General features: G+C 41.2%; 2 protein-coding genes across 2 annotated transcripts in view; one reads left to right on the forward strand and one right to left on the reverse strand.

The window, feature by feature from the left end:
• The window catches only part of LOC137773790 (ADAMTS-like protein 3), a 66911-nt gene extending 57369 nt beyond the window's left edge, over positions 1-9542 (reverse strand). Inside the window, 2 exon segments of the mRNA XM_068558781.1 lie at positions 3728-3927; positions 9425-9542. The gene's annotated coding sequence lies outside the window, so the exon portion shown is untranslated.
• A 94-nt stretch (positions 9543-9636) lies between these two features.
• Positions 9637-26199, forward strand: part of EFL1 (elongation factor like GTPase 1) — a 134504-nt gene continuing 117941 nt past the window's right edge. Inside the window, exons 1-6 of the mRNA XM_068558768.1 lie at positions 9637-9736; positions 10504-10613; positions 13259-13326; positions 14813-14897; positions 23053-23186; positions 25002-25139. Coding sequence (XP_068414869.1) covers positions 10523-10613; positions 13259-13326; positions 14813-14897; positions 23053-23186; positions 25002-25139 — 516 coding nt within the window. The 5' untranslated portion in view covers positions 9637-9736; positions 10504-10522. The remainder of the gene's footprint in view (positions 9737-10503; positions 10614-13258; positions 13327-14812; positions 14898-23052; positions 23187-25001; positions 25140-26199) is intronic.

Below are 26199 nucleotides of genomic sequence, written 5' to 3' on the forward strand. Positions count from 1 at the left end.
AATTTCCTTTTAGTACTTTAAAATGTCACTGCATTATCTTCAGGATTCCATAGTTTCTGGTGAAGTACATTTCTAATTTTTCTTTTGTCAATAATGTGTAGTTTTTGCTCTTACAACTTTTAAGAATTTATCTTTACTTGGTTTTCAGAAGTTTGACGACAGTTGCCAGACGTGGCTTTGTGTTTATTTTGGGGTTTGTTGAGCTTCTTGAATCTGCAGCCTGATTCCTTCATCAATATTGGAAATTTCTTGACCATCACCTCTTTAAATATTTCCTGATTCTTCATAGGTCTCATAATGTTTTACTCTATGCTGGAGGTCATGTGTAAGAAAACCATAGAAACTAAAATCGATGTTATTTTCAACAGAAGACAGCTTGCTCTTTCCTGTTACACAGATAGCATATGGGGCAGGTCACCTTGATCCAGTCAGGAACCGAGCACGGCTGGCATTCAGCAGCACCTTCAGTTAGACATAGTCTTCCTCTAGTTACAAGTTTCTCAAGGACAAGACCTGTGATGTGTTTGTGGTAGAGCCTTCATTCTAGTGGGACTTTCTCCCCTAAGCAGCTGCTCCCAAGTGAGACTGTGGGATATTTCTGTGGGCTCTTTCTAGCCCAGTCCTCTAGCCCACCATGCCCCCTAATCACTCAGCAGACATCCCACACGGGAAACCAGCCACACATCTGGGGTATTTACAGATTCCAGTTGGTCACACCGGCCTACATGTCAGGTGCTCCACTGGTTTCCTTTCCCCTAGGAGGGTTCCGCTGCTGATGCTACCCTAATCTTCAGCCCTGGCCTAGACTTGACAAATGCTCCCAGAGAAGTACACAGTTGGCCATCTCAGCTCATCTAGGAAGGGCTCCTCTGTCTCTATAATTTTAGTTCTTTGCTTCCATTAAAAAAAGGTTTTTAACTAGAGAATGGACTCGAGGATACGGGGAGGGGGAAGGGTAAGCTGGGACAAAGTGAGAGAGTGGCATGGACATATATAAACAACCAAGTGTAAAATAGATAGCTAGTGGGAAGCAGCCACATAGCACAGGGAGATCAGCTCGGTGCTTTGTGACCACGAAGAGGGGTAGGATAGGGAGGGTGGGAGGGAGGGACATGTAAGAGGGATGAGATATGGGGACATATGTATATGTATAACTGATTCACTTTGTTATAAAGCAGAAATTAACACAACACTGTAAAGCAATTATACTCTAATAAAGATGTTAAAAACAAAAAATATTTTTAAAAATTTATGTGGCTTTTTTAGCTGTTTCAGTGGAAGTAATGGCTTTCTGCCATCTGCTATATCCTATCTGGTAGCAGAACTAAAAATTTTTAGTGGCTACTAGAAAAACATTAAGCTCCTCAGTCTGACAAGCAAGACTTCACAATCTGATCTCAACCTACATTTTTAGAACTATACACCAATCTCTCAGATCCTGAAATTCTCTGGTCCCCATCATGTTCACTGAATAACCCTCTTATTTTTCTGGCTTTATGATTTTTTTGCTCATCTCATGCTAGCTTTTAGGATGTCCCTCCTCTTTCTATACATCAATACTTACTAGTCTGTGATGCATTCCCAGACTAGCCTGCAGTGATATCTTGCTTAGTCTAAGTGTTCGAAGCCCTAATTGTTCCATTAATTTTCTAGTGAATTATTCGCCCCTCCTTGTGATATCTCATATTTTTATTTCTCGTATGACTATTTAGTTCTTCAGGCTATTATTACTCTTTTTTCTCAACTGTAAAGTTTCTAAATGTCAACAACCATGCTCAATTCAGATCTCTATTCCTTATAGTGCCCAGCACACAGAAGAGTAATCCCTAAAAAGTATCAAATCAAATACTGACCTATTTTCATTACCTACATTTTAATCTGAATGAATTTCTAAGGCAAGGCTGCTAGGGACAGGTATGTTTCTGTCTAAGAGTCACCAGTTTCACAGAACCACATCTCCAGAATCTAGATGTCACCCTTCTCACCATCTTGTAGAGTTTTTCGTTTTTGTTTTTAATCATATCCCATTTCTGCCTTTGCTCTGTTCTCTAATTCTTAGGTGACAGTGAGAGAGTCTCTTCCCATTGTGATTTCTCTTCAGCTACAGACCTGTCCTTCAGTAGGTATCTACAAAACTTGCAGTACAATCATCACACAGAATGACGAATTATTCCCTTGGTCCTTAGTATTTGTTGTCTCATGCCTGAAAACCTGGAAATACAAGGATCACTTTTCCTCACTAGGGAAGATCAGGAGAGGGAAGGCCAGAAGGAACCCAGGAATCCTCAACATTGGATTACGGGAGTGGAAGTACAGGAATCTATAGGAAACCCAGGTAATGAGAAGCCAGAACTAGTGTTGGTGTGTCTGTGTGTGTGTCATATGTAAATAGTCACAGCATTAAGGAATATCAATACTGTTGTATTTTTAAATAGACTTTGTGGGGAAAAAAAGAAAAGAAAATCTTACTATGGTTGCTTAAAAGACCCAGTACAGACATTTCACCAATTATCCTTTATGTCAAATTATTACACAATACACTTTCTCCTCGGCATACCAATAAATATATATCTTAGCAATTACTATATGCTATATTAGATTATAAAAATTTATTTGTTCACCATATGCATTGTCTTAAAAATGTGCCCTTTGTATAGATCTCCCTCCTGGGCTGACTTATAGATCAAAGCATACTGATACCATATACTTTAGTTAACCATTAAACTCGTAAGAGTGACATTTAAAGAAAAAGTATGTATTCAGCTATTTCCAGTTTAAAGTATAAATCATTACTTTTATTGTGGATGGCATCACTCTTACAAAAGGGTTTTATATTAGGACATACCCATTCAGTTATATCACATAACTAGTGAAAAGGCTTTAAGCCTAAATATGCAATTACATTATTAACAAAAAAAAAAAAAAAAGAAAAAATATGAACTAACAAGATAGTCTATTGTTTAAAAATAAAGGACCCCACTCCCTGCCAAAAAGCAACAGACTATTATATAATCAGATTGATTTTTGGAAAGAAACCGGTCGTACGTTGTACAGCCCTTACTCTTCCAAGTCAGTTGCCAGGAGGCAGAAGGTATTCCATGCTGGAAGTCTTGGAGGAGCAGGTTGACTATGTGGTGCTCCAACACTGTCTCACCGGGTGGACAAGCCTATTGTGTTCTGAGGTTCAGTATCAGGGACCATCTGCTAACAGATGCAAGCTTCATCCTCTATTCCAGCCTTTATCAGTATAAAGGGAGTATTTTGGTTCTCTACCTGCTAACTCTTTTGCTTTATCGGTTGGTTCAGAACTTGAATGGAGAAGAGGATTGCTCTTAATCTGACTTTCTCAAAGGCTCCAGTATGCTCAGTAAAGTTTCAAGTCATTCTGGGATGGAAGGAAAGGAACAGTGCCGACTAAATGTGGCATAATGTGACAAATATGACATAATGCTTGTTCAGTGGTACCCTTTGTTTTCATGGTTTGAGATAGAGAAAACTAATTAAGTGGCTGAATTTGGACAGGAATCCAGGTCTCTTAACTCTCCATCAAGCAGTCTGTTTTTTTCTCACTATACAATACTATTTGGACAACAGAGAAAAAAGTTTTTTCCTAAGCCACGGAGACTTAAGTTTGGCAATGCACCAAAATCATGATTTGATGTTAGATCTCAAAGCTGGAAGTAAGTTTTTGTTTTTTGGCTCTTTAATTTTTGAAATGGCAAGTTACCTTTATAGGTTGGGACAGTATCCCACTTCCCTTTTTTAACTTGTCTCTCCAAAGGCCGAGCTATTGCCACACGCTGCACTTTACAAGAATTAAGATGCCGTTTGTAGGTAGTACCAAGATCAATCTCCCCCTGCTTTGGTTTATACTCTTCTGGTGCATGGCGAGGCTGTTTGACTATTTCATAAGGACGAGAATCCGACCTGAAATATATAAATTTGAAACACAGCTTCACAGGTTCTTTTATTTCTAAGTATTTCAATGTAGTATTAAAATTTTTCAGACTTTTTTTTACTTGAAAAGTCTAAGAAGATATTAAAATGGTGATGGCTGATAAGCTACTTGAAAGAGATAATTGAATTCCTTTATGTCCTATCCAGTGACTAAATATAAGAAAAAGAAATGTCAAAAATCCTAGTTTTCAAAACATCTTTACAATGGATCCTCAGTTAATTGGATCTTACATAAATAAAATCTTCAAATAATTGAATTTTTTCCTAACCTGGAAGGAAATCTCAGGTTAAAGATTTAATGAATCTGAAAACAATTTTAACTATATCGCCTGGGTCCACTTTGTCAAAATCCTTATTCATCCTATTAAAGACTCTAATAAACTATTTGGGAATGCAAGAGTTGCCTGAAATGTTAAAGGTACAATTACTGGAGTACAAGTTTGAAGGTCTCCACCTTTGCTAGGTAAGTAAAATAAGCTCTATCTGAAATGAAAAGAAAATGGATAGCACCAAAAATTAAAGTGGTTACAGAGCATTTCAAAAACCCTAAATTATAGAAAGCTGATGTATGAGTTCCTGGAAAGCAAGAAACTCTCTTTATTGATATTTTTATACTTAATGCCTAAGATTGTACCTTGACTATAGTGTACACATTAAGAAAATAGAGAAAAGAACCCAATGAATTGACAAAGATCAAAAAAGCTGAGTCCAAACGAAAAGTTTAAGCTTAAAAGGACTTTTTTGTCTTTCACACACTGAATAAATAGTGAGTGCCTACTATGAGCTAGTAGGCATTGTAACAGGTTTCTGGAAATAGAGTGCTGAGATAAGAATAGACATAGTTCCTGCTTTCATGGAACACTGAAACTAATCTAATGATAAATAATAGGCAGATGCTTTGAGAACGTACATAGGGGACTTTTACCTAGCCTGAAAACTGAATGAGTGTCAGTGAAGGCTTTTCAGAGTGATAACTGAGTTGAGATGTATAGGTTGAATAGGCATTAATTAGGGTAAAGAGGCAGGAAAAATTCCACGCAGGTAACATAGTATCTTGGAAGGCTCTGTGACAAGAGAAGCCTGGTACTTTCAAGAAATGAAAAATGTCCTATGAGATGTAACCGTAAGAGTGCAAAGGGCATTACAGTGAAAATAAATCAGAGAAGAAAGCAGGGAGCAAACAATGAAGGGATTTTGGTATACATTAAATATAATGGGAAAATATAACAGCAGTTTTAGCAGGGAGGTGACAGGATTAGATCTGCATTTTAAAAGGTCATCTTGCTCAACATCACTAATTATTTAGAGAAATGCAAATCAAAACTACAATGAGGTACCACCTCACACCAGTCACAATGGCCACCATTAAAAAGTCTATGAATAAAAAATGCTGGAGAGGGTGTGGAGAAAAGGGAACCCTCCTACACTGTTGGTGGGAACGTAAGCTGGTGCAGCCACTACGGAAAACAGCGTGGCAGTTCCTCAGAAAACTAAAAATAGAGTTACCATATGATCCAGCAATCCCACTCCTGGGCATATATCCGGACAAAACTCTAATTCAGAAAGATACATGCACTCCTATGTTCATAGCAGCACTATTCACAATAGCCAAAACATGGAAACAACCTAAATGTCCATCGACAGATGAATGGATAAAGAAGATGTGGTACATATATACAATGGAATACTACTCAGCCATAAAAAAGATCAAAATAATACCATTTGCAGCAATATGGATGCAACTAGAGATTATCATACTAAGTGAAATAACTCAGAAAGAGAAAGACAAATACTATGTGGTATCACTTATATGTGGAATCTAAAATATGGCACAAATGAACCTATCTACAGAACAGAAACAGATTGACAGACATAGAGAACAGACTTGTGGTTGCCAAGGTGGGTGGGGGATGGGGGACGGATGGACTGGGAGTTTGGGATTAGCAGATGTAAACTTTTTGTTTTTTTTTTTTTTAATTTATTTTGGCTGCACCGGGTCTTAGCTGCAGCATGCGGGATCTCCAGTTGTGGCATGCAGGTTTCCCAGTTGTGGCATGTGAACAGTGAGCTGTGGCATCCACGCGGGATCTAGTTCCCCGACGAGGGTTGGAACCCGGGCCCCCTGCCCTGGGAGCACAGAGTCTTACCCACTGGACCACCAGAGAAGTCCCAACAGATGTAAACTATTATATATAGGATGGATAAACGACAAGGTCCTACTGTATAGCACGGGGAACTATAGTCAATATCCTGTCAACAAACCATAATGGAAAAGAATATAAAAAAAGAATGTCTGTATGTGTATAACTGAGTCACTTTGCTGTACAGCATAGATTGGCACAGCATTGCAAATCAACTATACTTCAATAAAAAAATAAAATAAAATAAAAAATAAATAGTACATAAAAAGGTCATCTTGGCTAAAGTTAGAAAACAGATCAGAGATGCAAAAGCTAGAGTAGATACAAACATAACCACTAGGAAGCTGCTGCATTCCTCTAGGTTCTGGTCACAATGAAAAGCAGATAAACACAACAGATTTTAGGAGGTTAAGAAAAACAATCAATAGAACTTTTTTTTTTTTTTAATTTTATTTATTTATTTATTTATTTTATTTTTGGCTGTGTTGGGTCTTCGTTTCTGTGCGAGGGCTTTCTCTAGTTGCGGCAAGCGGGGGCCACTCTTCATCGCGGTGCGCGGGCCTCTCACTATCGTGGTCTCTGTTGCGGAGCACAGGCTCCAGACGCGCAGGCTCAGTAGTTGTGGCTCACGGGCCTAGTTGCTCCGCGGTACGTGGGATCTTCCCAGACCAGGGCTCGAACCCGTGTCCCCTGCATTAGCAGGCAGATTCTCAACCACTGCGCCACCAGGGAGGCCAACAGAACTTTTTATATATCCCCTTTCCTTCTCATTTTTCTCATTTAACTTAATTCTCATCTTTCTGTTTTCCTCAAGTTGTGACTCAACTAGTCTCTTGCTTCTTACACTGGTTCAACTTAAATCAACTAAATAGTTTAAAGAGTTAAAAACAAAAACACCGTATTAAAACCAGAAGAGTGGGACTGGGATTGACATATACACCCTAATATGTACAAAATGGATAACCAATAAGAACCTTCTGTATAAAAAAATAAATAAAATAAAATTCAAAAATTCAAAAAACAGAAACAAAAAAACCCAGAAGAGTGGGGAGAAAAACAGGTAAAGCAAACAGTTTCTTGATATTTACTTAAATGTTGTTATTCCTTCCATTTTACCACGATATGCTCGAAATTCTTCCTTGGGCTTCAGACTCTGAGGTGGAAGAACACGGCCATACATAGGATAGTTTTCCAAACAATCAGCTGTGGGACAAGACACGTCAGAATTTTCATAAATCCTTGTGGTTCCATGTGGGCAATGATGTCGCCTATGCAAACATAAATAACTTATCATAGTTTAACTCACATGAGCAATTGTATATACACATTGCAGAGGAAACGATGTTCTGAGATAGATGGTTGTTTTGACTGATATAGTGAAAGAAATAGACATTTGAAAAGATTCAGTTACATAGTATGGAAAAAAAAAAAGATTCAAACAGCAAGATGAAAAAGTAGCAGATGCAGGTCAAAATTTCCCTGAAGGGGTCTCTTGACAATCTTGATCCTCCTAAAGAGAGGCAATGTATTGAAATATTAATGCGTTTGTTCTCCTTGTTTTTTTCCCCTCCTTTATTTCAAGCAGGTAGTCAGGACCCTGATATTTCCTTCTTGCAGGCCTTTTGGAAGGGCCGAGGATATAAGCTGCCTGAAGTCAACACGTTCTCCTGTCTTTTTAAAAACAATTCATGAAGAGAAGAAATCTGGAAATGAGGTCCTAAGAGGAAACAGATGGTCCTGGACTGCAAAAGAGGGAAGAGGAGACGATTCCCCAGAGAGAGGAAGGAGGTAGAAGATGAGGGGGAGGGAGTTCTTAGAAGAGCGGGGGTCTTTGCCCCATTCTATCAGTGTTCCAGGAGGTGGCCGGATATCAAGAGTTGGCTAGGTGGAACCCTACAACAGTGGCTCCCAGCTTTGCCAAGATTCTTGTACCTCAAACATAAACTTGAAAGCAGCGGTGGCACCACTCTTGAAGGGATTATGTGAACTTCAGCAAGAGACATTTCAGTGGGAAGCATTACCAATGTTTAAAGCCCAGAGAAGACTCCTCTTGCATTGGCAATGCCTCTGATCCCTGGATCATTTTACTGCTTGGAGAAAAGGGAGCCTCAACATAATGAAGACTGAAATTTCCTGACAGCTGGATGGGAAAGGAACTTAGGTTGGATAGAAATTAATTTAAAGATCAGAAAAAAAATTAATCAATTTTCTTGCACATCAGGGTTTTCAGATATGAATCAAATCCTCAAAGGTCGACTTACCTTTGAATCTACATCCGATTAGTAATTAAAAACAACATTTACCATGAAACTACGGGGAAACTGCTTTCCATCACCATGTGAAGTGTTTCTCCTTTGGAGGGGATTACTGTACGACAGGACTGACATATTCATAATATTTATTTAGCAAATAGTGGTCTAATCCCTGGGTCAGCAAGGAAGCTGAGGAAGGAGACGACTGCTTATAGGTTAGGCAGGACTCACTGACCAATTCTGGGTTTCAGGAGACTACCTACTACCTTTTCAGTCCGTCAGCTCCCAAAGGAAACCAGTTTGGATGGGACTGGGAACGGGAATATGGTCAGGCCGGGATGGAAAGCTAGGAACAGAAGACAGCGTTAACCCGGGTCGAAAACTCATAGACTTGCACACCGTTCTACTCCCCTTCCGTTTCCTTTTATTTATGTTTTTTAAATTTTGTAGGCATAGGGGCTTCCCTGGTGGCGCAGTGGTTGAGAATCTGCCTGCCAATGCAGGGGACACGGGTTCGAGCCCTGGTCTGGGAAGATCCCACACGCCGCGGAGCAACTAGGCCCGTGAGCCACAACTACTGAGCCTGCGCGTCTGGAGCCTGTGCTCCACAACAAGAGAGGCCATGATAGTGAGAGGCCCGCACACCGCGATGAAGAGTGGCCCCCGCTTGCCGCTACTAGAGAAAGCCCTCGCACAGAAACGAAGACCCAACACAGCCATAAATAAATAAATAAATAAATAAATAAATAAATTTTGTGGGCATACACTCTCCCCGTCGGATCAGGTCTCCCCACTTGGCAGCCTGACATCCAGCCGCTGCTACACAGGCGTATACCATCCGCCTGGCGCCATAGCATTTCAGTTTGCGCCCCTGGATGGGAGCCGACAAAGCAGAACTGCTTAACCCGCGGTAGCCGGCGGGTGCGCAGCGAGCATCTGCGGACCCGGGGATAAGTGGGACGTCGCTGGGCCCGCGTCCCCCACCTTGGCGGGGCGGCCACTCTGAGGGCTCCGTTCCCCGAGACCCCAGCTCGCTTCCAAGCCACGGCGGCCGCCACACCGGCCGTTTCTTACCCGCAGGTACAAATCTGACACAGACACCAGGTCCTCCTGCTCCCGGCTCCCGGGGTCGGCTCCACAGCTCCTCCGCACCCGCAGCTTTGGCAGCTCCACCGCGCCGGCCTCGGCAACCGCCGCGGCGCGGCTAACGGAAGCACCGCCTGCTTCCGGCGGCACCAGAGACGCGGGCGGGCCAAAGGTCGTGCGTCCTCAGCCCCGCCCCCGGCGCGCGGGCGTTAGGTGGACGCGGTGGTCTGGGCGCTTGCGACGCGCGTGGTGTGGCCGGGCGCTGGGATCCGAGCGCGGCTGGCTGGGCGGCGGGAGGCGGTAAGTGCGGGCCCGCAGGCGTCCGGACGTCCTCTTCCGCCAACTCCAGGCAGTGGCGGTCCCGGGTCGTCGCGGCGGCAGGGCGGGGACGGGGCTAGGGGCGAGCCCGGGCTGGGAGCGGCTGCCGCCCGAGCGTAGTGTCCGGGCCTGGCCGGCCGTTTCTCAGTGCGGACCCGGGATCCTCAAAGAAAAAGAGAGTGAGGATAAAGGGAATGTAGAGTTGAGGGTTTGTTTTTTTCTTTGTTTCCCCAGTGTGGAAAGGAATGGAAGACGTTCAGTGCACCTGCACGTGACCCCAAAATTTAGTCGGGAAGCTGGGTGTTTTACCTCCAGTGAAAGCAAGTGGGAGTGATAGGAGAGGCTTGGGAAAAGATCGAGCAGGGGAAGAGAGAGATGTCGGCATCTTCTCTCCCTCCTGCCTAAGACCCTTCCAGTATGTAATCACTGACCTGGAGAAATAATGCCCGAGTACAGAGTACGGGGCAGAGTTCCAGGTGTCACTGTGCACCCAACCCCCACGAGCTTTGTGATTCATCGCAAACGGCCGATCCAGAAGGATGAGTAAACTCCGCGAGTACAGTCGTGGTACAGTATTTGTTGAAGTGCTCAAATTGGACTTTGGCCTGGGTGGGTCTGTCCCTTCAGTAAGCATCCGTTGGGTTCTTACTTTAAGGGACTCGAGAAGTCTTGTCAGCTCCCAGCAGTAGAAACTTTTATCTTTTAACGCCCGGATCTTCAGCCATTTGTAATGCATGTTTAATTATTAGTCACAGGAAATAAGTGACCATGGTGCTCAATAGTTTGGATAAGATGATTCAACTCCAGAAAAACACTGCTAACATCAGGAATATCTGTGTTTTGGCTCATGTTGACCATGGTAAGAATCCTTTCTAAATGGCTTATTTTCAGTAATTAAGGGGGTGTGTTTCCGCATGTGTCAGTGGAGTGATGCTGTGGGCAGTTGAGAGTGATGCTTGCTAAGTTGCAAGTCTTATTTCCTTTAAAAGTTTGCTGTGGGAGGAACACAGCTAACTAGTGATTGTTATTCTTCTATGTAGTATATTTTGTTGTCTTTTAAACGAGAAGTTGAGTTTTTAAGTATTTGTCAAGTATTTTGAAATGGCTTTGTAATATAACACATCTGTAGTCTTGACATAATGTCCTCAGAACCTGTGTTATGTGATTCTGTTTAACTCGTCAGATGTTTATTGAACATCTGCTAAGTTCGAGGTATTTTGCTAGCTATGTCAGAAGGTAGAGATTTATGCACAGGGCACCAGCCCAGCTATATAGAGAGGCGATTTGGGGGTTGAGGCAGCACAACATGAGACAGGCAAAACGTAGACTCTTAAGGGTTGAGAGAGCTGGAGGGTCGGGAAGCTAGTAATGGGTTAAGAAAAGGGCTTTATAACAGTGTTAGAGATGACCCTTGAAGGGTGATTCAAGGTGGCAGATGGGGACACACATTTCAAGTGGGAATAATGTCAGCAAGGGGAGAATGAAATGTATGTGACCAAAGCACGGGACATGAGAGGGGGGCAAGGATGCGTGGTGCTTAGCTTCTCACAGACATTGCTTTCATACCACAGCATTGCCTCCTGCTAAGCCCGCGTGCTTGGTTTCAGACAGCTTCTTAGTTCACGTAGCCACAGCAAAGTGATAGGATTGGGAGTGTGAAATAAAACCTGTATACCATCCTGAAGGTGAGGGAGTAAGAGAGAAAAGTGAAGAGGTAGGCTGGGCTGTATCTTAAAGAGCCCTTCATGCCAGCTAGGCACTAGGATATGGGTTAAGTGCTCCAGCTCTGGAGTTAGACAACCTGAGTTCAAAACTCCATTTCAAGTTACTTTGCCTTTTTGAGCTTCAGTATACAGCCTCTGTGTACTGGAATAAAAACCAAACCTACCTTATAGCATTGTGAGGATTAAATGATGATAATGAGAAGCCCTTGGCAGGTACGTGCTTTATCATGAAGATGATCATTGGCATTTATCATTAGGTAATAGGGAGCCATTGGGAGAACAGAATAAAGCAGGGATGTTGTAATCAAATAGTACATTAGTAAGAATGGTCTGGTGGAAATGTTTAGGATGGATTGAAGGGCAGGAAAGAGGTTAGGTGGCTATTGCCATTGATACAATAGTTGAAGTGAAGTAGTTACGGGAACTAAAAGGAGAGGTGATGGATCCCTTTGTAGGTGAAGGCAACTGAGAATGAGTTTTGTATACAAATCTGGTGACTAACCCTACCCCATGAGTTTCTATAATTATGCTGCTCACGGTTTGAGGACATGAAGTTTGACAAAAGTATTTTTTTTTTGCTTTGTGAATTAAATCATGCGGCAAGTCAGTGGCATGTGTGTGTACAGCAAATTACTTTAAAATTTACTATTTAAAAGTATGTTAAGATAATACTATCCTAGAAAACCTGTGATTCATTTATTCATTCAACAGAGAATTCATTGAATGTTTCTTATATGCCAAGCCTTGTTCTGGTCCTAGGGATACAGTTGTGAAGAAAGCAAAGTCCCTGCTTTCTTGACACTTGCATTTGGGGGGATATATGCTCGCCGTACTTAGAATGTTCTACTCCGTTGGAAGCAGGAAAGTGACACTCTAGGGTTATATGCTAATACATAATGTTTACATGGCAAGCACGTAATACAGTATTAGAGGTCCAAATGGGTACTTGAGTATCGTAAGAATTTCTTTTATTATTAGAGGAGATTCCTGGGTTTACGTTTGGATACTGGGTAGCATTGGTCACTGCGGTGTAGCTGATGCCCTCCATTGGCTTGCAAACAGTAGGAGATGTGGGTAAATTTCCTGAATTTCTTTGCCAGATGGGTATTTTCTTCAGACAGTTTAACTGGCAAAAGCCAGCTGAGGCCATACATGGGGAAATACGGCAAAAGATAATGTTCCATTGTTTTGTGGCGATGTTTTACCCAGTATATCATTCAGAGGAAAACGTGATTGCTGTGCTATCCTTTTGTCATGCTGAGCTATCAAGAGTTTAAGTTTATAGGCCTGGACACAGTTATGGATATCTGATGACTGATGTAATAATTACAATAAACTTGATTAAATTCTCTGTCGGACAGATTTGAGTAACTGTAAAAGTTGTTTGTCAGATGTTTTATATTTTGATTGGCACAGTGGTTTGTCTTATCACTTAAGAGTCTGTGCATTTTGCTCTGTGTAAATTATGCCTCAATTAAAAAAATTTTTTCTGTCCTTAAAAAAAAACGTTGCTTGACGGATTTTCAAGTGACGTTGATCCGCAGGGTTGGCAATACAGATTACAGCACTGTGGAGTGCTGGAATCTGTGTCCTTCCCGATGATGTTTTGTTCAAAGTTCTAATTAAAATGCCCGTTGTATCTCGCTTCACTTAGTAAAGGTAAATAGGAGATATTTGCTAAACCACTTCTATGGTTAGATGTTAAATTTGTCGCTACAGTCTACCTGCCTCACCCTTTAAAAAAAGAAATCGATTTAAATTAATACTGTTACTTTAACAGGAAAAACTACTCTGGCTGACTGTCTTATATCTAGCAATGGCATCATCTCCAGCCGCCTGGCAGGCAAGGTATGTTATATCTGATATATACTTGCATTTCAGTAAGTGTTAGCAAATCTACAATGTGATGAGTCCTTCGTTGTGTTCTTAAAGATCGAAAAAGTATAAAGCATAGTTCATGCGTCTAAGAAGCTGCCAATCCATTTAGCAAGATAAAATAGATTGTTGCGAAAAAGTTATTTCTATATTGCTTTATGTTACTTTATACTAATATTTTATAAGTGCAAGAATGAGTTTTTGCAACCAATCAGATGATAACCTGGCATGATTGTGGAAAATTTCACAGGTGGAAGAGATGCTTCACAGTGGGAAATAATGTGGATAAAATGCATAAAGGCTAATTTGTGGATTGTGCTTGATTTGAGTGGAACGTTTGCCTATACTGAGAGAGAAAAAGGTGCAGGTAGAAAAAATGTATCAGGTTACAAAGACCTTGAAGGCTAACCTGAGTACCAAAGGAAGGCTTCTGAAACCTGAGGGTCATGATGAAGATCATGTTTTAGGAAACGAAATAATAGAGACCTTTCTTTCTAGCTGTGAACTGAAAGAAATTGGAATAATTTATTTGCAGTAGAAAGGTAGAGATGTTGCTCCCTTCAGTGAATTTAAGATATAGTCAGCAGGATTTATCAGGTGACTGGTAATATAGAGAAGAGGAGATAGAGAAGCAAAATTGGACTAAAAAAGTAGACCTAAGATACTGAAGGAGCACTTGGGCATTTGAGGCACATTGGGTGGGGAACTGGCCCAAGATACTGTCTATAGAAGGCTAAAAAAACTGGGTTGAATGAAATAATAAAGTGCTTTTATTTTTCCCACTTAAGAAGTGAGAAAAAGTACAATAACTCTAAAGTGAGTCGATGAAAGGAAATATCATAAACCATAAATTAATGAAGTAGAAAAGATCAGTGAAGCCACAATTTGTTCCTCAAAAAGATTAATACAGCTAACAAATATGATACAGTGATGGTGGACACGTCATAATACATTTAAAGAGTGACTCCTAATGTAAGCTATGGACTTTAATTAATAATAGTGTATTGATATTGGTTCACTAATTGTAACATGTACCACACTACACACTAATATAAGATGTAAGTAAGAGGGGGAACTGTGTGTGTAGGAGGGGAGGGGATGCTTGGGAACCTCTTTACTTTCCAGTCAACTTTTCTATAAACTTAAAATTGCTCTAAAAAGATAAAGCCTATTAATTAAAAAAAAATTACTGGCAATGTAGACAGTTTATGATTGTCTTGCATTACAACTGATAAAAAGTTAGAAGTTGATCAGGAGAAAGGAAAGGAGGAAGAAATAAGTGGTACTAGGAAAGAAAAATGCTGCAGAGATTAAGAAGGTAATAATGGGACATAAGGAACAACTTCATGACAATAAGCCTAAAAATTTAAGTGTTTAAAACAAAAATCCAAATCAGTCCATTTTAATATTACATTTTAATTCATTGGGAAATAAGGATGCATATGTTGCATTTTTACAGTTAAGGTACATGGACAGCAGAGAGGATGAACAGGTCCGAGGGATCACTATGAAATCCAGTGCCATTTCACTACATTATGCAAAAGGTAAATCGATCTGTGTTTTAAAGAACAATGGTTTTGTATCTCTTGTGTCCTTCTTTCTCTTCCTGAATTAGTTTCAGGCCTCAGGATTTTTGCTTTACATTCCACAAATTTCATTCTGGCCTTTCCAGATGATCTGTTGTTAGATCAGAGTCAGGCTGTCCAGATTTGAGTACAGATGGGGACCTCTGACTGGCTTGAGGGCAGAAGAACTGGCAGCTCACACTTGCCCCCATCCACCCAGGTGATTGTATAGATTTCTTCAGAGGGAAGGTCTGGAGTCTTAGGACCTTGCTGGTTCAGCCTTATTGTCCCATTTCCTCGCTAGGTCCTCGTTCTGTCCTATGGCCTGCCTATTAGATCTAGAGTCTTATTTACTTGACTGTGTGCGCATTGCCATGATCAGTATGGTTTTTATCCCCAGATCAGGATGCCATTTTGACAGTAACACTTCTAGGAATTTATCTGACTGGAACAGTCATACAGGCACATGAGATATATGTTCATTGACATTCACCCAAAAGTTTGTATTAGGGAAAAGAATGCCAACAACCTTAATGGCTGTCTTTGGAAAATAGTTAAGGAAACTGATACATCCATGCTGTGAAATGCTATGCAGCTGTTCAAACAACTGTTTGACCTATATGTAATTATATAGAAAAGGTAAAGTAGGAGACAAAAAGCAAGTTGCAGAGTAAATACTTATAAGATATGAATGTGTTTTAGTAATAAGAATATATTATGTATACAGATAAAGGTGTGTCTGGAAGGACACCTACCAGAACCTTAACTGTAGTTATTAGGGGCTGGATTATGTGAAACTTACACTTTTCAAAATATTTATTTTGTACTGTTTGGAAATTTTACACAAAATGTGAATTTGTATAACTAGAAGAAAATAATAAAGCTGTATTTCATTTTCCTAACGGACTGACCTGTGATTTATCCTTCATATCTCTGGCACTGACACCAAGGGTTATAGTATGTGGGACATGACTCTTCTCTTTGAGGTCAGTCTTACAGTGTTTTTGAACTAAACCAGTTTTGAAGCTTTTAGGTACATGAATTCCCAGTGTTTAGTATTTAAACTGATGCCTTATTTTTTAAAAACTGCCTCTCACCTTTTAAACGTCCTCATTCTGTGATCCAGTGAATGGGTCAGTGGTCAGTTTATTTCTTTTCTCTCCTTATTTTTATAGAGTTCAAGACATTTGTAGCCTTCCTTTTTCCACACTCATATTATTAGTCTGTTTTCATTTGAAGATTACTTTAGTGTGAATTTTAGTTGCTCTCTGGACTTTGTCTCCAGTTCCTTCACCCCTTTTTAAACCATTTTATTAAGGTTTACTTTATGTATCATGACCGTCAGTCATTCCAGTTCCCTTTTGTCTTTGTGGTACAGTGTTGCAGGAAAATGGCTATAGGTCCCAGGGAATTGAATGGTCTAATCTTTATTTTGTTGAACTGTATGACCTTGGGTAACTTGCTCTCAGACTGTCCTAGATATACTTTCTTGATTGCACAGAGCAGAGGCTTAAGCTAGCTTGGGTTGGGGTGGGATGGCTTGTTGACAGAATATGTGTGAAATGATACTGGAGACAGTATTCATGAAAATGCAAAAGCAGGAGCATTATTGGAGTGACATCTCAAAGAAATCGAAGGCAGATGTTGATTCTGGATCCAGGATGGCTCTAGAGACCATCAGTAAAAGTTAACGGTTCTTCCCTCTGGAACTCCACTGTCATCCTTGGGTTGAGTTCTCTGTTTTTATCTGTTTTTACCCTGTAAGTCTTTTCTCTGTTTTATAGCTTTTGCCTACCCTTAGTGCCTCCATCTTCATGAACTCCCCTTTCCCTGACCCCTCCTTTCAACTCCTGTTTTTTCCCCTTAGTTCTGTTGCTTACTGCTGCTTTCTCCTACGTTTACGAGCATACATCTCAAGAGCAGGATGTTGCTCAGCTTGTCTTTTGATGCCAGGCTCTGGCAGAAGTTGCACCTATGGACTGCCGGTCTGGGGTTGGATGGTCATCTCCTAGTCTGATCAGTGGTGATTGGAGTGGAGCCATAAAGTATTCAACATGTTTCTTTGTGACCGTGATGGCCTAGAAGGGGCTGTGGGTTAGGCAGTCAGCGCACTTGACAGTTAGAGCCTTGCTTTCCACATCTGCAAAATGGGGATGGAAGTTGGGGATGTTGACTGAGACATGTTCTCAAAACATCCGAGAGATGAGATACATTCTCCTCCCTGTCTCAGCATTGACTCTCTGGAATGGGGCATTTCCTGCTGTGAAGGTGGGACAACCTGAAGGGGATCTCCCTTCTGGAGGAGGGAAACCTGATGGTTGAAGAAACTCCGCAGGTGATTTTTGTGTTTACCACTTCTTCCCCTCCTTCCCATGCCCCTTCCAAATGCCCTGTTAGTTGAGGATCTCTGTACTAAATGTTAATGAAGTGCTTTCTGGTTTTGACCCTTAATTTAACCAGCTTTCAAAAATTTTTTCAAATCCTCACTTGGATTGAAAGATAAGGTATTTTTCTAGTTTAAGGTAAACAAATAAGCTTACCAAAACTATGCATATTACAGATAGAGTGTTGAAAACCATCAAGGTGATATTCTTATCTTAGCATTTTCCAGGGCCCCAGTTCTTCCTTGAGAAAATGGAGCCTCTCTCATCTTTACATTTGTGACTAAAATTTGGTACAAATGTTGGGACCATATTGTTAAATCTTGTTATTTTCCTATTTCTTAGCCACCCCTCTTTGTGCCCTTCCCACAAGGATACTATGCATTTATCTGGTCATTTCAAGAGTTAGGAAATAATCCCAATCCTGATATACATTCTATAAAAAATCCTAAGAGGATGTAATACCTTGAATCCTTTAGCCTAGGATGCAACTATAGATGAGAGAAATGTATTCAGATGGATTAAGTACTTAGAAATTCCTGGACTGTTGTTATCAGAAGGCCTGTTGTTGTCATTTCTACCCTGTAGCTGTTCTCTATACCTGTGAGCAAATACTGCTATTGCAGAACTTCTGAAATGAAGTTTTCATTTTAATTCGTCTTTTTAAAAATTTTAAATAAATTTACGTTTATATGTATTATAGGAAATTGAGTATGTTGTAGAATATACATTAAAACACAAGACTGAAATAAAAATTACTTCTAGTTTCCCACCAGTTCTTTTATCCTTTCAGTTTTTACATTTAATCCTACCATAATTGTACACGTGAATGTGTATACATGCAAGCTGTGAGGTAGATATCTAACTTAAATTTCCCCCCAAAGAGTTGACTACTTATTCCAACACCAGTCTAACTGGATTATTAAGTACTATATTATTAGTTCTTGACGCAGTGCTGTTGTCAACAGCTCTGCATGAATGAGGCAGTCTGGGTGGGACTGTTATGAGTTAGAGAGCAGACTCTACCCACCCATGAAACACCCCCCAGTACCTGGCTGGGGGCTAGTGCTCGCCAGCTGCAGCTGACTGATGCCCTGTATTTTTCTGTTTTTTTTTTTAAATTTTTTCCAAGAAAAGTTGGCATCAAGATTTTTGGTAAAATCCTCCAATTTTTAAAATACTGGCAACTTATTAAAAATTTGTAAAGCACCATGTAGAACAAACTGCAGTGGGCTTTAACTTACAGGCTTTCAGTCTGTACTTCAGGCATATGTGCTAGCTAGCTAACAGCCTGGTTCAGTGGGATACTCAGTATTTACCCAGGTGGCAGCCACACTGTAGCTCGGATGTACTCCAAATGTGGAGACCAAGGATATGGCAGGGCTTTCTGCAAAGAGATCCATGTGCAGGTTCACCTCTTTGTAAACACCTCCATAGGGGTTTGTAGTTGTGGGCAAGTGGAGAGTTTACACCCATGTTGGTTTCAACTCTGTGGCTCTCTGGTCTTAATCTCTTAAAACTAGGCCGTGGGGAAACTGATTCATGCCATCCAGATTCACACAAGGCCAGCATGTATCAGTCGCTTCCCTTACCTTCCAGATATGTGAACATTAACCCGAGGTTCTGATTCCTGTCCTCTTCCTTTGGGGCCAGGGCTGGGAGGGAAGGGTTCCATTGTCCCTTGTTTGACTAAAGATCAGATTTTTTCCTCTTAAGATAATGAATGCTTTACTTTGTGAAGCATTCAGTTGATGCCAGATCTAAGAAGACGGGTGCACGATAGTTGGATTCTGAGCCAGATGCCTCATATGCGTGATTTTGTTTAATCCTCACAGCAATCCTGTGAGATGGATGTTATCCTCATTTTACATGTGTGCAAAATGGAGTTCACAGGGGCTAAGAAACTCCCCTGAAGACAGAGTAGTTAGCATGTGGTAGTAGTCCTGGGAGCCAAGTAATTACATCTGCAGACTCCTCGTTTGCACCAGGAGTCTCTTGGAAATCAGTCAGTCCTGGCCACGGCTGATTCTCCCTGAAGCGTAAATGTCTCCTGTCCACCAGGGATTGCTGCGACTACTTACAGACATCTCCTTGTGGCCAGCATTACCCGCATCCCTGTTGTCTTTGGTCACTGCCCAAGATGGAAGTCCTGTGATCTGGCCTCTCAGTAATCTCTTCCCCATGTTTCTCTGTGATTCTAATACCTGCTCTGCCCTCAACCTCTCACTGTTCCCTTCCTTCCCAAAACTTTCTCTGAAAACATCCCAAGGTAAACAAATAACCCCTGCATCCGCAACATCTTTTGTTGCTGTTCCCTCCTCCTCCTGCTGGCTGTTTTCTGAGGACACTGCTTTTCTTATCCTTCTGTCAAGTGAGTGCTACTCATTCTTTCATGCTCCATCTACCTCTGGGTTAGGACATGGGATTGCCGTTCCCCTTGTTCACTAGTTCTGGTTCAAAGCTTAATTCTTCCACCCTTGCTTTAAAACTCCATCTCCTTTGAGACTCTTACTGTCCATCCAATTATTCTCGACCTTTCTTACCACTGTCAGCTTCCGGTTACAGTCCCCGGTCCCCGTTCGTTAATGACTTTGGCACCTGGCTCATCGTTCTCCTTTTTGCCCAAATCCACCAAGGTAGCTTTTACCGTTTCTGAAAATGACCTCTCCAACGGCATGGCTTCAACAACAGTGACGTGTAGATCTCCACTTCACCCTCCCTCTGGCATGGCTACTTGCTGGATTTTAGCATCATCCAGAACTGTTCATCTTTGACATTTCAAATTCAAATACTCCCTTCTCCACAATCTTTACTCTTCCCAGCTCTCTCGCCTGTGTAGCGAGGTCGCCATTCTTTGATTTCAGAAAGCCCTTCAGTCCCTTGAGCCGCATCACTGTCCTTCGTTTACTTCCTGCCTCATACAACCCAGATTTGTCTTTTTGCTGACAGTCTTGCCAGGGTCCTCAGTTTGCTTTCTTCACCTTCTGTCCTCCCAGTAAAACTCTAACCCTTGGTAGAGCTAACTCTCTACACTTTTTTCCTCCTTATACTTGGGCTGGGTTCTCGGCTGGTCCTCGGGCTGCTGGCCGACTTCCAGTATGTTGTCTGTCAGGCCTTGCTCATTCTCTCCAACAGCTCTCTTAAACCTTCTAGTCTCTTCCAGTCCACCTCTCAGTCCCTCTCCCACAATCTCAGCAGACATTTTTACGTTCTGTTTCACAGAACATGGGAGAATTTTCTCAACTGTTTGCCACTGCCCCTCAAAATGTAACATTATTAGTATCTTTGCTTGCCGCCTGTCACTGTGAAAGACTTGTGCTCTGGACTTATCTCCTTTGTCCTTGTGCCTAACTGTCAGCTCTTGAGCATGCTAAAGTCTCTCATCTTAAGTGTGTGTGTGTGTGTGTGTGTGTGTGTGTGTGTGCGCGCGCGCGCATGTATCTCTCTCTCTGTCACTCTGAGTGTTAGTCAAAGGTGCGCTGCTGTTACCGTTTCAGCTGCTCTGACAATAGGCCCCATCCCATGCCTTATGGAAATGGCACATATTAGCCATGTGAAATTGAGTGAAAGATAGTTGGTCCTTGATCTTTGACTTTCTCTCCAGGGTGATGTGAACATAGAGAAGTTCCGAGTAGGTTGCAGAGGTTTAGAACCCTTATATGGGTTCCAGGAAGTGAACGTCAATCTTTTTTCACTCCAGGGTTTCTTTTCCTGGTTCTTAGCCAAATGAACAAACAAGTGTTGTTTCCTCAGCTGCAAAGTGTAGAGGCATCTGTGACCTTCATAGGAAGTGACTAAGGTGGTAGATAGACCCGGGTGTGTTTCTGTCTTGCAACTGCTTTTGTGACCTGGGGTAAATCTCTTCCCTTTTGGGGGCTTTAGCATGTTTATGAAATGAAGGGTTGGGCTGCAAAAATGCTGAATGATTTCAAGAATCTCATAACTTTTGTTTTATGTGATGGGAGCGGATAGAACCCTGAACCTTGCTAGCACTGCTCATTTTTCTCTGGTTTGTTTGGTTGGGACCCTGGTGCTTATCCTAAAGGGTAGCTGTGAGACTGGTGCTGTGAGACCTGACAGTAAAAGACTCGATTAAGGAGGCACATGGGGCCATTGTTCCAGGGCACTGGTTCTTTGACTTTGTTTAGAGATGTCCACAGTCCTCTCTGGTTGGAGTCTTCCCTGGTGGGTGCATCAGAGCCAGAATTCCTTACAAAGCAATTTGCATGAAAAGAGGAAGCAGGGGAAGGAGTGGTATTGAAGAAGGCAGTCTTGCTGATTGATGGCAGTCTTTCCCACTGAGCCCATTGCATTTTGGAATCCTTAACCTAGTGTTCAGAAATTCACTACTAGTGGAATCTTGACATGTGAGATTAAATATATGCCATCTTGAGGATCGGGGTTAAAGGTATGACTTTGGAGGTAGATGGGTTTGAACTTTCACTCTACCATTTTGAATTCTTAGATCTTAGGCAATTTACCTTAGAGTTGGATTCTAGCTGGATGTTCTTCAGAAAGATATTTTACTTTTCCGTGCCCTAGTTTCCTGCTCTGTAAATTTGGCCTAATGGTAGTAACTACTGCAAGGGTTGTTGTAAGTAAACATTAGATAATGTCTATAAAATGTTTAGAACAGTGCCAGATAGTGCCCAGATAGGCACTCCACAAATGTGAGCTCTGGCTTTGGTTACTGCAGTGTTGTTGTTTTATCATTATGAGTATCACACAGGGCACTGATCAGGTCATCAAGTTGTTAACATCACACTGGGGAAATTCCTTTCAATGGCCCCGTAAGTTATAACATTCAGCCCTGTTGTAGTTCTGGAGCACACACAAGTTGAAAAACACTGAGTTAAGAGGAGGAACAAAAGTAAGGTATAGGTATATTCAGGTGTTTGATCATTTAAGTAATTATTATGCCATTGAAAGAGAATTGTACCAAATTTAGCAGTGAATGGGGAATGAGTGTAGAATTCTAATGAACTACCGGTTTTCTGGCTGGTTTACTTAATTATGTTTTATTGATAATATGAGGTCTCTGTAACCTAGGGTGGCCAGTAGTTCTGGTTTTCCTGGGACTGACTTAGGGCTTAGTGGGACGTGGGACTGACGTTGGCGTTTGATGGGATGTGAGACTTTCAGTGCTAAAACAGGACACATAGGCATGAGTCATGCTCTGAGCTTACAACTTTGGTGTGAGGATTAAAGAATACAGTATATCAAATGTGAGAGCACATAGCACACTGCTTGGCACATAGCAGCTGCTCTTTAAATTTGTGACTTAGAATTGAGTGTAAGTCTTGCTGTGCATATTCACACACTGCTCTTTGAGAAGTTGTAGGGAAGTAGTTGGCCACCTGCTTTGTGTCTTTTCCATTAGTTTCCTGTAGTCCCAGTTTCCTAATCTGCACAGTGAGTAGAGGAATGTTTATGTTGTATGGATATTTTAAGGGCTCAATCATGTGTGATTAGCACAAGCGTTTAGCACAGTGCCTGGCTCACAGTAGCTCTTGATAAGTGGTTATTGGATTATTAGAATAATAAAATCCTGTAACCTTTTATACCGACGCTATTTGGAATTGCTAGTTCCATCGTTGGGAATTCCTAAATTGGAATGGTAGCTGTTGATTGAGCTTTTGTCTTCTTTAGCTTTATTCAGTCATTTCTTAGAAGCTCTCTTACTCTGGGTTGCCTGAGGAAGAGTACTGTGTACCTGCACGACTGAAAATGTGTGTCTTCCAATTTCATTTCAGGTGAGGAGCAGTACCTGATTAATCTGATAGACTCTCCAGGACATGTGGATTTCTCCTCAGAAGTATCGACGGCTGTTCGCATTTGTGACGGGTGCATCATTGTAGTGGACGCTGTGGAAGGGGTCTGTCCGCAGGTAGTGGATCGTAACATGGAAATATTTAACTGGTTAAAGAAGGTGTGGGGAGAGGGGAGGAACTGACTGTCGATGACTCTGTGCCACTTGAGGCATTTCACTGACCATCAGAAAGCTGGTTTTACATTTCATATTCGGTAGTGTTCTGGTCTGTGATGGAGTCAAATCCCCCGAGTTTTGAAGGGATAGTAGAGAGAATGACTTTAAGGTACCTTAACATGTCTGTCATGTCCTCTTGGAGAGGGACTCAGCAAAAATGGGAGAGGTGTTTAGGAGGATCTGGAGGTTTCACTCCAGTGGCAAAGTTTCTGAACTGTGAGAGGTAATTGATAGCAAGATACTGAGATGGGAGAGTCTCTTCTGTTGGTTTCTCAGTCTACCCCCCTCCCACCTACACACGCTGTCTCTCTGCCTTCCTCCTGCCCTCTCTTACTCTTCCAGATCCTTAACCTAGACTTTCTTCTCTTTCCCACCAAAGTTCAAAAAGTTCACCCCAAAGGCCAGAGTGAACATATAACTCCGGTCGACGTGAAACTCAGAGTGGCTTTCTAAACTTAGTTTTAAAAATAACTTTTGTTTGAAACCTTATGTTTTATCTTTAAAAATGTTGTCACCTTTGTGTCCTACTTCTTAAATGCCCTTATTTGTTTTAATGTTTTTTGAAAAGAATAAGAAAAGGTTTAAATTGCAGACATACCTCTGAGATATTGCAGTTTTGGTTCTGAGCCACTGCAGTAAAATGAATATCGCAGTAAAGCGAGTCACATGAATTTTTTTTGGTTTTCCAGGGCATATAAAAGTTATGTCTGCAGTATACTGAAGTCTGTTAAGTATGCAATAGCATTATGTCTAAAAAACAAATGTACGTACCTTAATTAAAAAGATACTCTATTGCTGAAAAATGCTAACCATTTCTGAGCCTTCATTGAGTTGTCATAGTAACGTCAAAGTTCACTGATCACAGATCACCACAACAAATAGATGCATAGTGAAAAATGTAAAATATTGTGAGAATTACCAAAATGTGACATAGTGACATGAAGTGAGCAAATGCTGTTGGAAAAATGGTGCTAATAAACTTGCTTGACGCAGGGTTGACACAAACCTTCAGTTTGTAAAAAATGCAACATCTGTGAAGCGCAATAAATCAAAAGCCCAATGAAATGACGTTTTCTTGTAGAAATGGAGAAAATTTGATAATTCCAAGAAGATATGCTGTAATTATTCTGTAACTTCCTGTCTGATTGCCTGTAAGGGCGCAGGTCCCCCAACTGGAGAAGCACAGCCTTAGCCTTTGTAGTGTCTTAGGTGTCCTGACAAGACAAGTAAAATGAACAGACCTGACTTTAGAATAGCAGAATAGTGGTTAATGCTGAGAGGTTGTTTATGATCAGGAAGGTGTACACAGGGGACTTCTGGGGGAATGTTCTGTTTCTCGACCTGTGTGTTGGCAACATGAGTGTTTGTTTTCTGATTATTTACTGAATAAAATTCAGTAAACTCTTGTGTGTGTATGTGTGTGTGTGTGTGTGTGTGTAAAGTTCCACAAAACTCTTCACTGTCTTTTATATAATTTTATTTATCCTTCTTAAATAAATTGTCAGTTCCATAAAGGCAAGGACAGTTTCTTGTCTGTAGTTCTTTGCTTCTGTGTTATATACTTTGTGAATGTCTGGTGAACACCTGTGTCTGACTGGCATGGTCTGAGTTGTGATCAAGGAGTATGGAAATGAGCTGCTTATTAATCAGGATTTTCAAATGTGCTTTACTTATTTCAGATCACGAGCTTTACATTTTCCTTTCTTTTTTAATCAGACACAGGCAGTTCTGCGACAAGCCTGGCTCGAAAGCATCCGTCCAGTTTTAGTGATTAATAAGATAGATCGCTTGATAGTGGAACTGAAATTCACCCCACAGGAGGCCTATTGTCACCTCAAGAATATTTTAGAACAGGTATTTTATGCTTTACTTCGGTATTTGAAAAATTGTGGCTCAAAGAAGAGTTGTAAGGAAGTTGCTGAGGTGAGTATGAGGCATTGCTACAGAAAATTCACTTACTTAGATTCACGTGTGTCACAGTCATCATACCACAAGCGAGGCAATAGAACAAGTGGCATATTAGGAGCCCCCTCCATCTCCTGGCAGCATCCTTGAATATAAAGCTTGGACAATAGGTTTCAATGTTCTCTTGTTGAAAATCCTGTAGTTTGGTTTCACAGTGAAGCAATATTAGGAGACTCTTTGGCTTTTTTTATTACCTGTCTTTAGATGAAATTTTACCAAAGCATTCATTCGTTTATTCAGCAAACATTAACATACCTATATGTTGAATGAATGAGTTCTTGGATGTTCACTCTGTGCTAAGGATTATGACGGTAAAGACAGATAAGAGTCCCTATTTTCAAAGCTCTCACAGTGTGGTAGAGGAGACAAACACTTAAAAGAGATATTTGGAGAACAATGACATAAACCCTGGATGTGATTTGAGAGCGTAAATGAGGGCTGCTTCACCCAGACTAGGTCAGGAGGAAAGGGAGAGTGAGGAAAAGTCAACCAAAAGAGGCCTTGAGATGGAAGAGAGGTAGCGTTTTCCAGGTAGAGACTTATGGTAAAGTCCTTCAAGAGAGAAGGAATGAGATATACAAAGTTATAAAGGAAAAAAAGCATAGTACAATGTTTCATTCAAAGAACTGCAAATTATTTGTTATAGTTGAAGAATTAGATCTTGTTAAGTAGTGATAAGAGGTGGGAGTAGAAAGGAGTATAGGGTTTAGATTATGGTGAACCTTGTATGCCATGCATGGAGGTTTGAAATGTCTTCTTCAAGACAGTGGAGTACCATTGATGAGACCAACTTGAGAATATTTATTTGCTAAAGAAAGGAAATGATAAAGGTAGAGCAGTGAAAAAGAATGGATCAGTGGATCTAGTTCCCTGAAGAGATAGTCAGGGATGGGTACAGATGAAATACTCCTGCCTTGCAGCGGAAGGAGAAGGACCAGCAGTATTTGTA

The sequence above is a fragment of the Eschrichtius robustus genome, chromosome 1 (genome assembly GCF_028021215.1).
Source record: "Eschrichtius robustus isolate mEscRob2 chromosome 1, mEscRob2.pri, whole genome shotgun sequence".
NCBI classification, from domain to species: domain Eukaryota; kingdom Metazoa; phylum Chordata; class Mammalia; order Artiodactyla; family Eschrichtiidae; genus Eschrichtius; species Eschrichtius robustus.